Consider the following 15,728-nt stretch of genomic DNA (forward strand, 5'->3'; position numbering starts at 1 on the left):
CAACTCACAGGTCTTTTTGGCGCTTCTGGATTTGAGCACGTGCCTTCAGATCCTCCTCCTCTTGCAGTTGCTTGGCCACCTGCAAGTCATGCTGCACCAGACGATTACGTTGAATGTTTGTCGCCAAGTGATGCTCAACTGGAATTAAACAGACAAGAACCCCAAAATCAGCCTGAAGAACTTCACGGTGTTAAGATGAAACAAGGGAGAGGGATATTCCAAGCTAAAAAGGAAGAGTTTTCCATGTAATATCTCTACAGGTAGGGTAGGAACTTGAGACAGTCTCATTTCAACACTGAGGGGGCTGCATATATGTGCCTGTTACCAAAACAAGATTAACATGTATTAATTGCATACAGATTTAGAGGGAATTCTCTTTAGGCTTTGAACTTCATTTCCTGGTCACAGGAAATTATCCTTGATTAATAAAGTGGTCTGGAAGAGACCACTAGAACATAGTGAGGATGAGCTGAACCTAAACCACTTCTGATGGATGCTTCCATAATTTCTCCTCAAGAACCTCTAGAGACAGGAACTCCTCTCCCTCTTTATATAATAGGTTCCAGAACCTCACTACCTTTATATTTAGCAACAGAGCAACTGAATACTACAGCGAGTCCTTTACCATACATGGATACTGCCTGCAAGAAAACATGGCTACAAGGGCTGCAGCTGAGAGCCAGCTTTAGCTCGGTGTTCTCAGGTTCCAGCAGCAAGGGCACTTCAGTGCAACCTGCACACTCCAGGAGCAGCTGGAACAGCATTAGCACCTCGCACTGTACACACCAACGGGGCTGGCACACTGCAAAACAGATTAGAGAGGCCACCACACCTCAAACTGTAATGCAAACATACCCCATGTAAAAATCACCAGGCACTCTGAAGTCCCTGGCTGTAATCTCCTCCCCACCCCACCACCTTTTTTTTTTTTTTTTTTTTAAATCCTTGTAGCATTCAGCTGCCCTACCTCAAAAAGACCTTAAAGAAAGCCTCCTTTCTGAAGGCAGGCACTAGCAATTATGAAAGAAGTAAATGAACAGGTTTCTTCTGGCAGTGCCTCATGTCAGCCTATAAAATCTGTAGTTTCCAAAATTGCTAGTCATTTCTAAAAACCTCGCACAGCAGCGAAGCCTCAAGTGCACTCCCACATACAATCTTATTATAAACAGCATAAACAAACTCAACTTTAAAGGAGAGTTGCATTTCATGTATACAGTTTTCTAATATCTCTAGGGTGCAATGTATGCTGGGGGAGAGCACAGAGTAGTGTTATAAGACAGCAAATAGAGTAATAATGGTACTCCAGACTCCATTAGAAAGAATAACAAATAAAAGCAGGGAGGACCGTTCTTAGCAAAACTAACAAAACCAACTATCTGTTGGGACAAATTTCCTTCAGTTTGTGCCAAGCATTGTTACTTACTCTCTTGTTCTTGCAAGTTATGGGCCAAGGTATGATCTTCCAGAACAGCGAAGTCTCGACACACTGTACAGGGAAACAAAGCCAAAAGAATTAGGATCAGGAGGTGAAGGGAAAAAAAAGTACACCAAAGCCATCAAGAAAGATGAAGGGGGTCAGAAAAGTATATATACACAGATTACAGACACACTTCTCGCCCACCAGCTGAGGATTTTTTTCACCCTCCTGCACTCGCAGCTATTTTTCCACACCCTTATTTTCTGTCCCTCTGTGCACTACAAGTCTTCACTTTCCCCTCCACCTCAGCATTAGCTTAAGCCCAGAAGTGCCCCATGCCACCACTGGATCAGACCACGTGTACAAAACCCTGCACACCACTCAGCCACCCCCATTTACACCAACGCCCACACTGAGTGCTTTCAGCGAAACCCAAGCTCCAGCATTTGTGCTTCCTGTGGCTTCCTTTGCCAGGTTAGAGCTGGAGGCTAGGATTTTCCCTGCACGAGGACACGTGCACACTACCACCTCTGAGGAGCAGAGCAGACTGAGCTCCACAGCTCTCCCTGCAAGGCATTTCGGCTGGCTCAGGAATCACTTTACAGTCATCTCCTATAAGCTCCATCAGCTTTAAGCACAGATGGCAGGCATGTACCGAGAGCCCCACGTTGCTCCTGCAAAAACAGACACTCCCCTGCTCAAACCAGAGGCAGGTCAGTGCCCAGGGCCCACAGCTCCCTGTTGTGCTCCATGCAGCACTGGAAACACCCACTGCCAGGCTGCTCATCCCCTGCAGCCTTTCCAGAGCCTCTGCTCTCACCATGCAGACTTTGAACCTGCATTCCTCATGCCCAGCTACGTCCCTCCTCACGTGCCTCTTCTAGAGCTCAGCGTGCCTGAAGCGAGCCAAGTTAGCGATACAGACAGCTATGCAAACACACCCCACCTCTGGTATGCACCTCCCCGGCTTTCGAGTCGTCACAAACGCCTAACAACAACCTCATATTTACTCTGACCTGAGGATGAAAGTGCCAAATGGCACTGGAAGTAGCACTGATTGCTGTGCAATCATGCTAGAAACAGCCCTGAACTCAGCCGACGTGTACTCACCGGTAACGCACACAAACGCTGCACACAAGTACCTAACACACAAAGTTCAACGACAGAGGCTTCAGTGGCTTGAGCGTAAGACACTGCTGTAGCAAGAACTCGTCCTGGCTAAATGCTGCAGCCTGAAATCGGGTGCGTTTGGCACAACCCACGTTCCAAGGAAGCACCTCGCCTGGCACCGTTACCCCCAATGCTCTCAGACTGTACCCAGGAGCTCCACCAGCTTTCCCAGGGCAATGCCACAGGTCCCAGGACTGCTCTCCCCCAGCAAGAGTTTGGGAATTGTTAAGGCAACTGCAGAAAAAACAAATCACAAATCTAATGCCCACTCAACAACCACAAGACTTTGACACCAGAAGAATGCCAGGAACCTAACTTTTAAGTAGATAGGTTTCTTTTTTCCATAGACTACATGAATAAGTACTCAAAACCCACGCAAACGCTCCTCCACCCCTCCATCACACACAGCTCAGCCTGGTTGAGCTCAACACACCAGGGTCGGCTGAACAGCCCCCAACCCCTGAGCCACGTCAGCCTGCTGGCCATGCTTAGTCCGAGGGCTATTGAGTCATTTTCAGTGCAAGGGCAGATTCTGAGTTAATTAATAGACTTCCAGACAAAATAAAATGAGTTCCACAGAAAACATGTAGTTTTGGACCTAAAATTTAGGGAAGCTGTTCGGGTGAAACGCAGCTGGGACTGTGTGGATGAGCACACCTGCAAACACAGAGCTCCCATGCGCTTCGATAGGAGCTTAATTAAGGCAGGGGCACTGAAAAATTGAGAACAGAGAGGTCTGACACTTGTTCTTTCTAGATGCAACAAGCTAAACTGCTGAATGGTGCCCAGAAGAGGATTATCTCCCGTTTGAGGTGTACGGCACAAAGCAGAACACCGTGTTCTTGAAGCTGTGAGCAGATGTATGAACCGCTTCCACCTGGCTCCAAAGGCAAAGCCTCTGGGGAAGACCGAGGTTTCTCTTCAGCAAAGTGACAGCCTAAAAAGAGAAAGTGAAAACAAACAAAATCCCCAGGATGTACCAAAACTGCAGGGGGGATTTCTGAGGACTTCTTTGTTTGCCAGAAGGTTCAGAGCCTGAGCTGAGGATGCTTCCATCACTGCTAAGGGTGGAAAACCCAGTGAGGGAACGAGCAGGGAGCTGCGTGCCCCCGAGCCACAGCCCCAGGGAGATGCAGCTCCCACCTCAGGCAGCAAGCAGCAGCCCTCACTTCAGGTCAAAAAACAGTGCTTCGGGGAAAGAACAGGCAGCAGGGTGGAGATGAGGACGGCTGCGGTCATACAATCCCATAGTGACTCTATTTAAGCGTGTATAATTCTGGATGGTGCAATTACGGTTTTGTCATTGCCTGCTTTTTATTGCAGCTCCTTTTAAAAAAAGGAAAGAGGATACTAAATACTGAGCAGCACCGAAACACTTGCAATTGGCCTTTCTGTATAAAGAAAGGCTTCCTTAGCCACAGAGCTGGCAAAGCACAGCTGGGTTTCAGGCAGCAGGGCTGCTCACAGGTGACATACCCAGCGCACCCAGGGTTCACAGGCTCATTTTTATGGGATGGGGCATGGGGACAGGTCCTGTGCAAAGAGACTTTATCTCTGTCATCCCTAATACTACTGCAGCTTCACAAAATGATCACAAAAAAAACATCTTCTATTTACACAAGTATCATCCAGCCTGCTGGAAGGGCACCTCCGGTTCGGAGGCTTCAGCCCTGCCATCAGGTTAGGGCTAAGCGAAGGCATCTCAGTACAACCCAAAAAGAAAAAAAAGAGGGAAGTGCTATTTTTAACTGCAAGGTCTGCGAACAAGTTCATCGCACAGCTGCATGAACAGCTGGATGAGCAAGACAAGGGAGCACAGGAGCAAGGACAAATATTTCAGAGCCACATACTTAAAGGCTGCTGCAAAGATTGTGAAACCGCATTCCAGCCCTTCCCAACTCCTCTCCGCACAGGCCCGTTCGCTGCTCTGCTCCCCATCGCGTTGGAGAGTTTTGCCTTGTTGATCTCAACGCCGTGGGTGCTGGCAGATCTCTGCTCCACGCTCCCCTCCCTGGAGAGGCACATATGTGGAAGAAGACCTCAGATTTTTTTCTGTTCTGCCCACACCCAGCTACGCTCTTCTATTTGTTTGGGAAAAAACAGGGTGATGGAAACATGCTTGGTGTGCAGGTGAGGAAGCAGAGGGCCTGGCGAAACACCACTGCTCTTCTCTTGGCAGCCTTGCAACAACCCCCCAGAGGTCTCACCTCCTCCAGTGAGCCTCATCCCTACAAGACAGCGGGGACTTTTTAACCTTTTTCTGAATGATGGCTCACTAAAAGCTTTCTAAAGCAAACATGGATTGATTAAACAAGAAGGCCAGGTGCATATACTGTCGTACCGCATAGATGGGCCTGCTTCTAGCTGCTCCTCCAGAGATCTCTTGGAAGAAGTCCACGGATCTCCAAAACCAAAACCACACAGCCCTCTGGTCTTCGCTTCCCGCAGGCCACAGCTGAAAGCTGCTGGATGCACGAGACATAAAGCAGGGCCCAAGGCTCCCTCCGGGCACTCCAGGACGGGTCTGTGCCGCCCACACCTCAGCACCAAAGGGCAGGAGGCACGCAGGGCCCAGGGCACCACCTGGATGGCTTTTCCCACTGCGCACACTGCGGGGCAGAGGCACCCAGCACTGGCAAGCAGGAGGCCCCCAGGTGTGCGGGCTCTACGTTGCCTCCAGCTTACAAAGGAAAGCGAGCAGAGCGAGCTTGCAGGGCGGCAGCAGCCCTTGGGTTTGCTCACACGCGTGGAATCATTTGCAGATTGCTGAAGCAGCCGCCTGGCCATGTTGACACCATGTTAAGCTGCTCCTCTAAACCCCAAAACGGACAACTGGAGCGCACAGCCCTCGCTCTGTGCTGCTGGCAGGGCAGAAGGCACAAGGAGACCTTTCGTCACCACCAGAAACTTGGCAGGGCTGGCTGCCTCTAACTCATTTGAGCACATTATTCCAAGTCTCGTCAGCCTCAGAACAATGTGCAAAGGAAGAGGAGAACATGCCATTACTAACACAACAGAGCACTGTCTGCCAGCCATGTGGCATGGGATGGGGACACCTGGAGCTCCCTACCAAGTTTTGGGGTGATGGCAAGTGCAGAGCGCTCCCTTAAGACCCGACCTGGTGCTCATGGCACTGGGTCAAGCATGATTGCAACTGCAGGTGAGGCCAAGAAAGCCAGCCCTCCTTCCTTCAGGAGGCATCCAACGATGAGGGAAATTCAGGATAGCTGGAGATGCAGACAGGTCAGACGTGGTCTGAAACAAAGCTTCAGCAACACGAATCCTCACCCCCTGCCCGGCCTCAGCCTGGCCCCAACACTCATTACTGGGTATTACCTGCACTGGCTTCGTGCTGAGAAATAGGACGGCCCCAAGGACAACAGCCTCATAGCTCCTCCTTTCCGAGAGGCTTCGTGCCGTGGGGGATAGAAATCTCTTCCCCTATTCCCTAATTGCACGGCTGAGAAATGAAAAGGTAAGCTTAACGCACGCTCACCGCTGCGAATTAACTTCATTTCCCATCTCTGGGCCCTGGCTGCGAGCCACCAGACGGCCAAACAAGCGGCAGGGCTGCAATAGGAGAGGCTCCAAGTGGCGAGCCCGGCGGAGCGTGAAACATTAACAACAGGTTTGCCATAGCCTGATTAAGCCAATCTGCCCTGCCGCAGCAGGGAGCCGGCCTGGGCTGTGCTCTGCTGGCACAGCTGTGAAGGAAGGAGCTGCCAGCCCAGCCGTTTTCACAGCCATGAGTGCCAGCAGAGGAGGAGGAGGGCAGAAGCCTGGCTGGAAGCATCACCCTGTGCAGCAGCGGCACCCACGAGGGACCCCTTGTCCCTAAAGGTGTGTGCTGCCCTAATAACAGCGCCCCAGGGCCCACACGCACACCCCAAGCATTTCCTTTGGGGCCTTAAATAAATAAATAAATAAATAAATAAATAAATCTCTTGCTCCCACCCCCTCCACTCCCAACGTTTTCCCCATTGACATCACGCGCTGGATAATTCATAAAATAAAGGAGAAGGCGTGAGTCACGCTTAGCTCCGAACATCTGCAGCGTCTGAATCCTGAAGCGAAGGACAAGAGGAAAGAGGGGGGGGGGCAAAAGTGACACAGGAAAAAACAGTTTGAGCAGCTAAAACCACTTTTTAAGGCCTGCAGAGCTGACTGATTCGGTGGAGAGCAGCAAGTGCAGCCCGTTTCGAGCCAGTGATCTCGGGTAGATGCTGAGTTATTAAAAAAAAAAAAAAAAACAAAAAACAAACAAACAAACAAAAAAAAAAAAACAGATGAGAAAGAGAAGCTGGGACCTCAGGGACTCCTAGCAGCAGGGCCTGGTCTGGGTGAGGCAAGTGCTCCAAGATCTGCAGATGGTTTCCTTGAACCCCAGCTAGCCCGACCGAGCTGGCACCCAGCCGGGGGCGAGGGGCTAACTGGGGGCAGTTTCCAGAGGAAACGTGGAGTCAGGACACCCATCGGCAGCTCACCCCAAGGCAGCAGCGAGCGAAGCCTCTCGTTTCCTTCCTGCCTCTCCCGTGGCACCAGGAGCTCCCCGAGCTCATGCTAATCCACGTGGCGCCTGGGCTGGCTGGGACACGTCTCGGCTGCTGGAGCTGGAGTTCCAGACGGCATTCCTAGGGCCTCGATCAGCCCGGGCAGACGGTGCCAAGGAAATCAGACTCGGCACAGGGAGAAGCCGGCCCCTGGGTGACGGGCAGGGCAGCCTGGGGAAGGGATTTCTGCCCCTCAGCACGGCGTGCACAACCAGGAGCTACGAGGCAGCATGAGGAGGCTGGGCGGCCCCACCGGCAGCCAAACAACAGGTCTCTGCCTCGCTTTATAAAGGATGAATATGTGGAGCAAGAAATATCTTCACAGAACCATAGGTTGTTTTTTTTTTGTCTTGTTCTTATTGGCAGTCTTAGCATGGAAGCTAAAAACAGCTTGGGATTTGGGAAGGAGGTTATCCTCGCTGCTCTAAAGATAATGCCTCGTGGTCAAGGGCAGGAGTTTGTGTTCTGCCTGCACCCATCTCCAGCAACCAGCTTTCACCTGCCCAAACGATGCTTTGAAAGGAAGACCACGTATATTGTTTGAACCAAACCTTCAGAACATGAGTCGATCCTTCAACTTGCCTGGAAATGGAAATCAACAGCCCTCCCTCCACAAAATGCCCTCTGAGGCCACTGCCTTGGCATTGTCTCTCCTTTAAACCCGGCTGTGAACCATGCCGTAGAGCAGTCCTCAAGCTGAGATAGCATCTGCTGAGCACTCCATAGCAGAAGGTGATGAGCTTGCACAGCACAAACAGGAAGCTGGAGATACCTAAGACTGCAGAAAGTAGCACCACAAGGGACCTCAGGTCATCTTAGACCATGCCCCAGCACAAAACTTGATAAAAACCCCAAAGTATTGTTCTGCCTTTATTACAGAAGGGCTGACATCTTTTTCACCGTTGGATAACTCCACCCTACGTAGCTTCACCTGCAGACTTTCTAGATAAGGGCAATTCTTTTTATCCCTCAAGCTTAAGACACAACTCATACGTCAAGGATGTTAAAGACCACATCCCATATTTTCAGAAGAAAATACTGAGCTGAAGCACTTCAAGCTTGTACACGTACTGGATAATGACTTTGAGCCTTCAGGACTTACTGACACATGCTTCAGAAACTCAGCCCTTCCAGCCAGGTCCCGCTGGGTTCCAGATTTGGAGTACTCTGAGTCAAAAAAAATCCCCCCCAGTTGCTGCTACAGCTGCTGCCTCATGTTCCACAAGTGCAGGCACATTGGAGAAGCTGAACACATACAGTATTTTGGCACCCTAAGAGTAGAAAGAAGAAGAAAGTAGAAGGAAGTTTTCCCATCAGCCGACCTGCACCACTGCCCCCAACCATGGGGCACAGCAAAATAACCACCACTGCCCCGACCAAAATCCCTGGCTCACACAGATGTCCCCACAAACCCTATTATAGCCGTAAGCCATGCCTTCAGTGGTGTCCCACAGATCATACGACGCTGTTCTTCTCAGGAGGATTTTTGTGTGTGTGTTTTTTTTTTCCCCTTTCTCTCCCCCCTCCTCCCCAAACAGGATGTCATGGCAGTTTTAGTTCTAAGCCCAACACCACTCATTTCAAGCGGTGTAAGGGAAGGAAAAAGAAAAACAGTCTCCTCACAACGCTGAGCAGCCACCCACTCAGAAAACTGCTCAGGCATGGAGCTCGCATCTCAAGGGATTTGCGCTCTATACGCTCCTCTCCCCCTCATCCATCTCAACAGCGATTACCGTATTTTACTTTGATTTGTTAAGCAGCTTTCACTTCGGCGTTTTCAGCGATTTCATACTACACAAAAGTGCTGGAAGGACACACTAATTTCCCAGACAGACAAAACTTCTGTTCTCTGCTCCATGCAAGCCCAAATCCCTTGCTCAGCGCAGCAGCAGCTCTGCAGAGGGCTGGCAGTCCCACCCTGTGCTTCGGGGTGGCTTTCAGGAGCCACAGCTCCCCGGATTGTGGGTGCTTCATTTTAAAACCCCCAATTTTTGGCAGTGGTGAATAAGCTCACACAGCAGCACCACAGAGACGGAGCCGGGATAATTCAAACCGTCAGCTCTCCCAGGCTTCTCTTCCAGCTTAACCCTAAAAGATAATGCAGAAAAGACAAGGGAGATGGGATTCAGAGAGGCACTGCTCAGTGCCCTTTCAATACTCGCTGTGCAAGGCTGACTTCGGAAAAGCTACCGCCCACGGCAAGGTGCCAAGTGCCAAGAAGAGTTCTAGTTCCTCTGAAAACCTCACACTGAGGTTTCACACCCCGGAGGACCTGCTGTCATTTAGAGGAACCAGCAGCAGAAACACCACTTTCTTTTCCGTGCCCAGGTGACTGGTGTCAAACCTGAGACTGCTCCAAGGCCCGCAGCTAAACCAGAGCTGCAGCTGGGCGGACTGCAGCATCAGCACGCAGGCTTCATTCATCTGGATCTGATACCAAGAGAAGCGAAGCTCCAGCAGGATGGGCCTCAGGGCAGCCTCCCGGGCTTGCAGGAAACCCGGCCAACTGCTGCATTCAAAGCTGAAGGTGTCTGAACCGATGCTGCAACCAGCTCTGGTTCTTGCAGATTCCTATCAGCTTCCTTCTTCCTAGAAAGGAGCACTCCTGCCTGCTGCCCACGCTGCAGATGAGCCTTCTCTGCCCTGTGAGGACAGTCATCTTGTACCTAACAGGTCAGGGATGCTCTGCCTCATTTTTAAAACACCCCCCACACCCTTTTCTTGTTTAGTTTTTGCTCTGCCAGCCCCTCTCGGGCACTCTCCCCCCCTAGACACACACTTCCCACATGTAAGCTCTCCACGTTTATTAGTCAGCTCCGGAGAACACAGAGAACACAAAACAAGCTTCAAGACAGTCAGAAGTAAACTTTTTTTTTTTTTTTCCTTTCGAGGGCTAAATCACCTTTAGGTGGTACTGTATACATACAGCTTGGAGGGGGAGAAAGAAAAAGACTAAAATCAGGACCTAATAGGTTCACCTGTTGCATGGCCAGATCTGACACTCCAGGCACTGCCAACAGCTTGGAGCACAAGGTAGCTGGGCTGGAGGCAGAGCTGCCTGCTCCTCCTTGCAGGATCGGGGCTGTGGGGAGCACGGGCAGGGCCACGCAGCCCCAGCCAAGCACCCAGCCCCTCAAGCACTGTGAATTACGTCAGGAGAGCCCAGCCTCTTCCCAACACCAACTTCCTTCGGAAACCTGGCGCCGGCTGCAAGGCCTGCAGGAGAGCAGAGCCCTGTGAATAGCGGCGCTCCCTGTGCGCCACGAGAAGAGCCAACACCCTGGCGGCTTGGAAAAGTCCCAGGTCTCTCCTTGCTGTCCTCTGCTGCTTCGCCCCAGCCCCAATGGAGAAGGCTACAAGAGACACTGGTGAATTTAGGACATATATCCCTGCTTCCACACCAGCACCCTATAAAAAAAAAAAAAAAACAACAAAAACAAACAGCTTCAGAACAGAGGGAAGCTCCTTCCTGACAGGATGCCCCAGGTAATGTTTCCATGCCTGCAGCAGGAGCACCCACTCAGACACCTCCGCAGAGCAAAAGCCATCCCGATGCGCACCAGGCTTTCCACCCATGCCACCCTGATGTGTGCCCACACATTTGGGCACTGACTGAACATCGCATATTTAGCCCATATAAATTTCCTCTGTTGCCCGTTCCTCCGAGCACTGACTCTGTTCAGCAGAACGGCTGGCGAAAGTAAGAACCATGCACGTGCACACGCATGACCTCAGCATTTCGCTGCACGTAGTATTTCAAAAAAACCTCCTTTGAAAAGAGAAGTGAAGAAGAGCGAGTCACCTGCTAACCCACCTCGGCTTTCTGTCCTGAACAGCACTCACCGCAGGCAGGGCTGCAGGGAGCGCGCAGCCCAAACCCCACCAGCACCCTTTATTCTGGCCCCAAAACTTCTCTGCTGTCAGTAGCTAAGGAAAAAGAGCACCGGGCCTTCTCTGCTGAAAGCAAGGCTCACGATAGCCCTGCTAAAAGGGTCTCCCAGCTGCAATATTGCGCCAAGGCCTTATAGCACTTACAGCGTTACCAAGCAGCGTGGTGTCTTTTCACATACTAAGACATGGTGCAAAGGGCACGATTTCTGTAATTCAAAGGGAAATATGAACTTCCCTGCGGCCCAAACCCATCCAGCACAGTAAGGAGAGCACTGAGCATCCCTGTGGGGATCTGCCCTGCCTTCCCAGGCGGCAATGCCCAGCAAAGGGCCGCGAATGCACTGCAAGGCAGGGGCAGCAGAAAGGCAAACACCTTTATCGTCGCTTCAGAGGAAGACAAAAGGACAGGTCAGCAGCAAGCACGATGCCAGAAAGCGGAGTTAAAGTTCTGAATTCTGAGAGCAGATTTGGCAGCAGCTCAGCCACCCCCCGCAGCCTTTCAGCCTTCAAACCAGCGCTCAGCAGCCAGCCGGCTGCACGCACGCTGGGAAGGGGACAAGGAAGCAGGGAGGGGACATGTCACCTCATCCATAAATCGCCACATTCGCACGGGCTGGATATCTCTCAGCAAGAAGAAAAACAAGGCTAATTCCAGCAGAGCAGAGGCATCTCACGCAGCCCCAAGGCACAGCCCGGCGTTTCCCCAAGCAGGGTTTCCTCGTGCAGTCCCACTGAGGGCACAAGGGGCCCATCCTGCTGTCTCAAACTCCTCCTGGCACACATGAGCCCTCTGATGTTGCTCACGGCCACAGGAAATTAAAGATTAAACAGAGGCCCACGGTCCCAGTAAACACAATGCTGCCCGCAAGGCACTGCTCAGGCAGCAGCAACGGGAGTCAGCCAACGTCCTAGTATTGGGAACTCCCTCTGCCTCCTGGCCACCTCCAGGACTTGGGACAAAACAGGCTGTGCACCCTTTATTCCAGCCCCAAAACTTCTCTGCTGTCAGTAGCTAAGGAAATCTCTGTCTGCAGGAGGCATCAACCTGAGTTTGGAAGCTTCTCTCTGCCAAAGTCTGCTTTTTGGGCAATCTTTTTGCCTTGGTACAACACTCATGGCAGCTCACGGAGGACAGTGCAAGGATTTAAGGGCTGGGAGGAGGCAGACCTGCTTGCTCTGAAGCCACGAGCATGAAATGCTAATCCTGCCCATCTCCTCTGCCAAGTGCTGCAGACCCAGAACAACTGAATGCATAATAAAACTTTCACCCAGCTTTAACCAGAGGCAAAACGAGCACCACAGCCGCAGCTACTGAATTCATGCACACTGGAAAAACAGACCTCCTATTACTCAGAAGAGCTGGACATGAACCAGTGACCTAGAAAGAAAATCTTGTGTCCACGTCCCATCAGCCTCCACCGCCCTGCTGCCCTCGAGCCATCCAGCTCGCCTGAATTTTTCAGAGCGCTTCTCAGAGGAAGTCACAAAGCAGAGAGCTGCGACACTGCACATCAGGCTCCATGAAAAAAACATCAGCTGGAGCCAAAGGGCACGGTGCAGGTGGCTTCACGGTGACCCGGCTGACCATCAGCCTCTCTCAAAGCTGTTCCGCTGACACCAGCTGAAGTTGAACCCTTCCTTCACACGAACACGGCTGACAGCTCACCCCTCAACACCCCCCTCTTGAAAAACCCCAAGGCAGAATCCAGCCCCACACACTCCTCGCCAGATACCGTGCCAGCCATCGAAGCTTTCTGAACCCACGTGCGTTTCTGACAGACGTCGAGTTCCTTCCTCCACCGCCGTGCAGCTGAGCACACACCGCCAGCCCTGCCATAAACCCATCAGGTCAGCAGGCTGTCCCCAGAGGTACCCGTCCCTCTGTTGCTTCCCCCCAGCAGGCTTTTGTTGCAGGAGTCTCAGTGAAGGTCAGGTTAAGCTGCAGGGGTCAGAGGGAAGGAGCTGTGGCCGGGAGGAAGACAGATGCTTACAGCAAACTTTTATTCCATGTCCGCTAAAGCCAGCTAGTTTGCCTGCCCCAGGGTTTTCTTGTCCAACTTCTGTTTCCCTGTGGCAGCACTTGGAGGTGCATTTTCTGCTTCTACGTTTGGGAAACAACCAGCAGCATTTTAAAGTACGGATCAGGAGCTTCAGGAAGTCAAATTAAACAATAAATAGAAATCATAAGGTGAGCAGTGCTGCTGTGCCTCTCGCAGCGCAGGTGGGGGTGACAATTCGCCTTTGTCAAGACTGGAGCTTAAGCAGCAGTGTGGCTGGGTTGATTGTAATGACTGACACAGACACATTGCCTTATACTTTTTTAATGCTATTAAAAATAAAATGAAATAAAAACTTAAGCTGTTGCAATTTTCTACAGTTCCAAAGAGCTGGGTACTGCTGGACCAGAGTGCAGGATCTCTCCCACTGTGCCCCCTGACTCCCTTCTCTCTCCTCAGCACTGTCAGACCAGCACTGAGATCAGGAGGGGAAAGACAAACAGAGACCAAGCAGAGCTCAAGCCAGTTTTCTTACTCGTTTTATAAGTAACTAATTAAAATTATATTTCCAGGATGCTTTTGTCCCTGAAAGGCTCGCAAATTAGACCTCCAGTAAAAAAAGAAAAAAAAAGATCCACACACAGACAGCTGAGCGATCCCCCGGGGAGGGTCAAAGGAGCACGCAGCAAAAGCTGCTTTGTGAAAAGAGAAAATGTCACAGGCACTTGAGAAGCAAGTGGAAATACTGGCAGAGATGCTCAGCCCACATATTGCAGCCACCACCAAAACCTTCAGCAAACGTCTTACAAGAGCTTTACTGACCACAGCGGTCAGAACATGAACTCTGCATGCCTGGAAAAAGCGGCTTGGTAACAGCAGGCTGCAGCACCAAGCTGTAGCTTACGCTTGGAGAGTGTTTTGAGGTTATATCTTACAGCAGTAAACTCCTGCCCACTAAGTAAACTGGACTGGCTGAAGCAGTTTTCACCAGCAAAGCTCCATCGACACCACGCTTTCAGCTAATATAAATGCCTTTAAAAATAAAAAATAAAATAAATAAAATAAAGTAAGCAGTAAGTCACGGGCATCGGATTTTCCCTGCCATCCTTGCAGGGAAACGACCCCGCCTGTAGAGCGGCTTTGGAGCCCACAACAAAGGAGCAGGACGACACTGTCGTGCAGCCGTCCCAGGCACCAGGGAGGAAAGCTGGACATGGACAGACAGACAGACACCCCCCTCCAGAAGGGGAGCGAGTGAAGAACAAAGTACTGGAACCACACCAACGCAGCAGGACCGTGCTCAGCTGTTAATGAATGACCAAGCCGACCTTTGCCCAACACAGAGAAAGGGGAAGTCTTTCCTGAACGATCAACAGTGATTTCTGTGTCAGGAACAACAAACGTGTCCCCCCAGGTACGGAAGGCGATGCTTTTCTTTGCCTGCTTGGTGTTAACACAGCACCTAATCCACGGCATAGCTCTGAATCAACCCTTAAAACAACAAAAACAGACGGGTATGACGGAGCTACGAGCAGGAAACATGCCTGAGGCTTTGCACCGCGCAGCTCAGGCCTCACCTACCTTGCCCCCAGAGCTGCTGGGGCCAGCGCGTTAAGCCCAGCGCTATCGGGTACCGACAGCTCCCGTACCAACAGCTCCCGAAATGCCAGAGGTGGGAATTCACAGGGACGGGATGAACTTCACCCCATCGCCACGCTTTCACTGAGCTACCCCAAGTGAGCCCGGGCTGATAACTCAACCTTATCAGCCCGCTGCTGAGGTTAACCGGGTTAATTTCCTCGAGGAACCACGCCGGGCGGGCTCTAAGGATGAGCCCCTGGCAGCACCGAGAGGACCGGCTGTGATTTCATTAATGCCCATTAACAATTTCGCTAATGACCCACCGGGACCAAGGCTCAGCCCTGAAAGTTCAGCAGGCAGCTGTGGGGTTTTGTCCACAAGCACCACGGCATGCGAGGGGTCAGCTCCCTTCACTAACACACACCCCCAGCTCCCGACTAGCCAAAACAGCCAAATTCGGGCTGATTTGGTTAAAATGAAATTAAGAACGATTAAACGAGCAGCAAGGGAAACAAGTTGGGGAGCACGGGCTGCAGAACCAACCCCAGCCCTGATAGAGGGTGGGCGACCGGTGGGGGTTTCAGGTGCCCTCCGGTGTCCCCCCGGTGTCCCCCCGGTGTCCCCAGTGCCCCCTCAGTGTCCCCCGGTGCCGCCCCGGTGTCCCCGCAGCTCCCCCCGGCGGCACAAGGGGCTCGCCCCGGCCCTACCTTCCTTGACGCCGGGCAGCTTGGACTGGTCGATGCCGATCTCGGCCATGCTGCCCGCCCCGTGCCTCCCGCTCCCACTCCCGGTGCCGGTGCCGCTCCGTGCCGTGCCTCCCGGTGCCGCGCCCCGCCGCACCGAGCCGCCAGCGGCCGTACGGGGCGGCGGAGGGGACAGAAAGGGCCGGGCCGGGCCGGGCCGGGCCGGGCGGGGGGACGGGGCGGGACGGGGGGCGGGGGCTGCCGCCCCTCTGCCGCCCGCGGCCTCCCCCTGCCTGCTGCTGTCCCTTTTCCTTTTTCTTTTTTTTTTTTTTTTTTTTCTTTCTTCCTTTTTCCCCCGTTTTTCCCCTTCTTTTATCGTTCTTCCCCCTTTTTTTCCCCTTATTTATTTATTTTTTCCTTTCTTATGTCTTATTTACTT

The 15,728-nt window shown here is 51.9% G+C and overlaps 1 protein-coding gene across 2 annotated transcripts in view; it reads right to left on the reverse strand.

Moving 5' to 3' along the window:
• Positions 1-15,496, reverse strand: part of CCDC50 (coiled-coil domain containing 50) — a 40,287-nt gene extending 24,791 nt beyond the window's left edge. Inside the window, exons 1-3 of one of the 2 annotated variants that reach the window (XM_084529344.1) lie at positions 15,314-15,496; positions 1,424-1,486; positions 9-138 (exon numbers count right to left, since the gene is read on the reverse strand). In XM_084529344.1, coding sequence (XP_084385470.1) covers positions 9-138; positions 1,424-1,486; positions 15,314-15,362 — 242 coding nt within the window. In that variant the 5' untranslated portion in view covers positions 15,363-15,496. The remainder of the gene's footprint in view (positions 1-8; positions 139-1,423; positions 1,487-15,313) is intronic. The other variant, XM_084529345.1, reaches the window with a different exon arrangement.
• Between the last annotated feature and the right edge of the window lie 232 nt (positions 15,497-15,728).

Source organism: Aythya ferina, assembly GCF_964211825.1.
Source record: "Aythya ferina genome assembly, chromosome: 9".
Taxonomy (NCBI): Eukaryota; Metazoa; Chordata; class Aves; order Anseriformes; family Anatidae; genus Aythya; species Aythya ferina.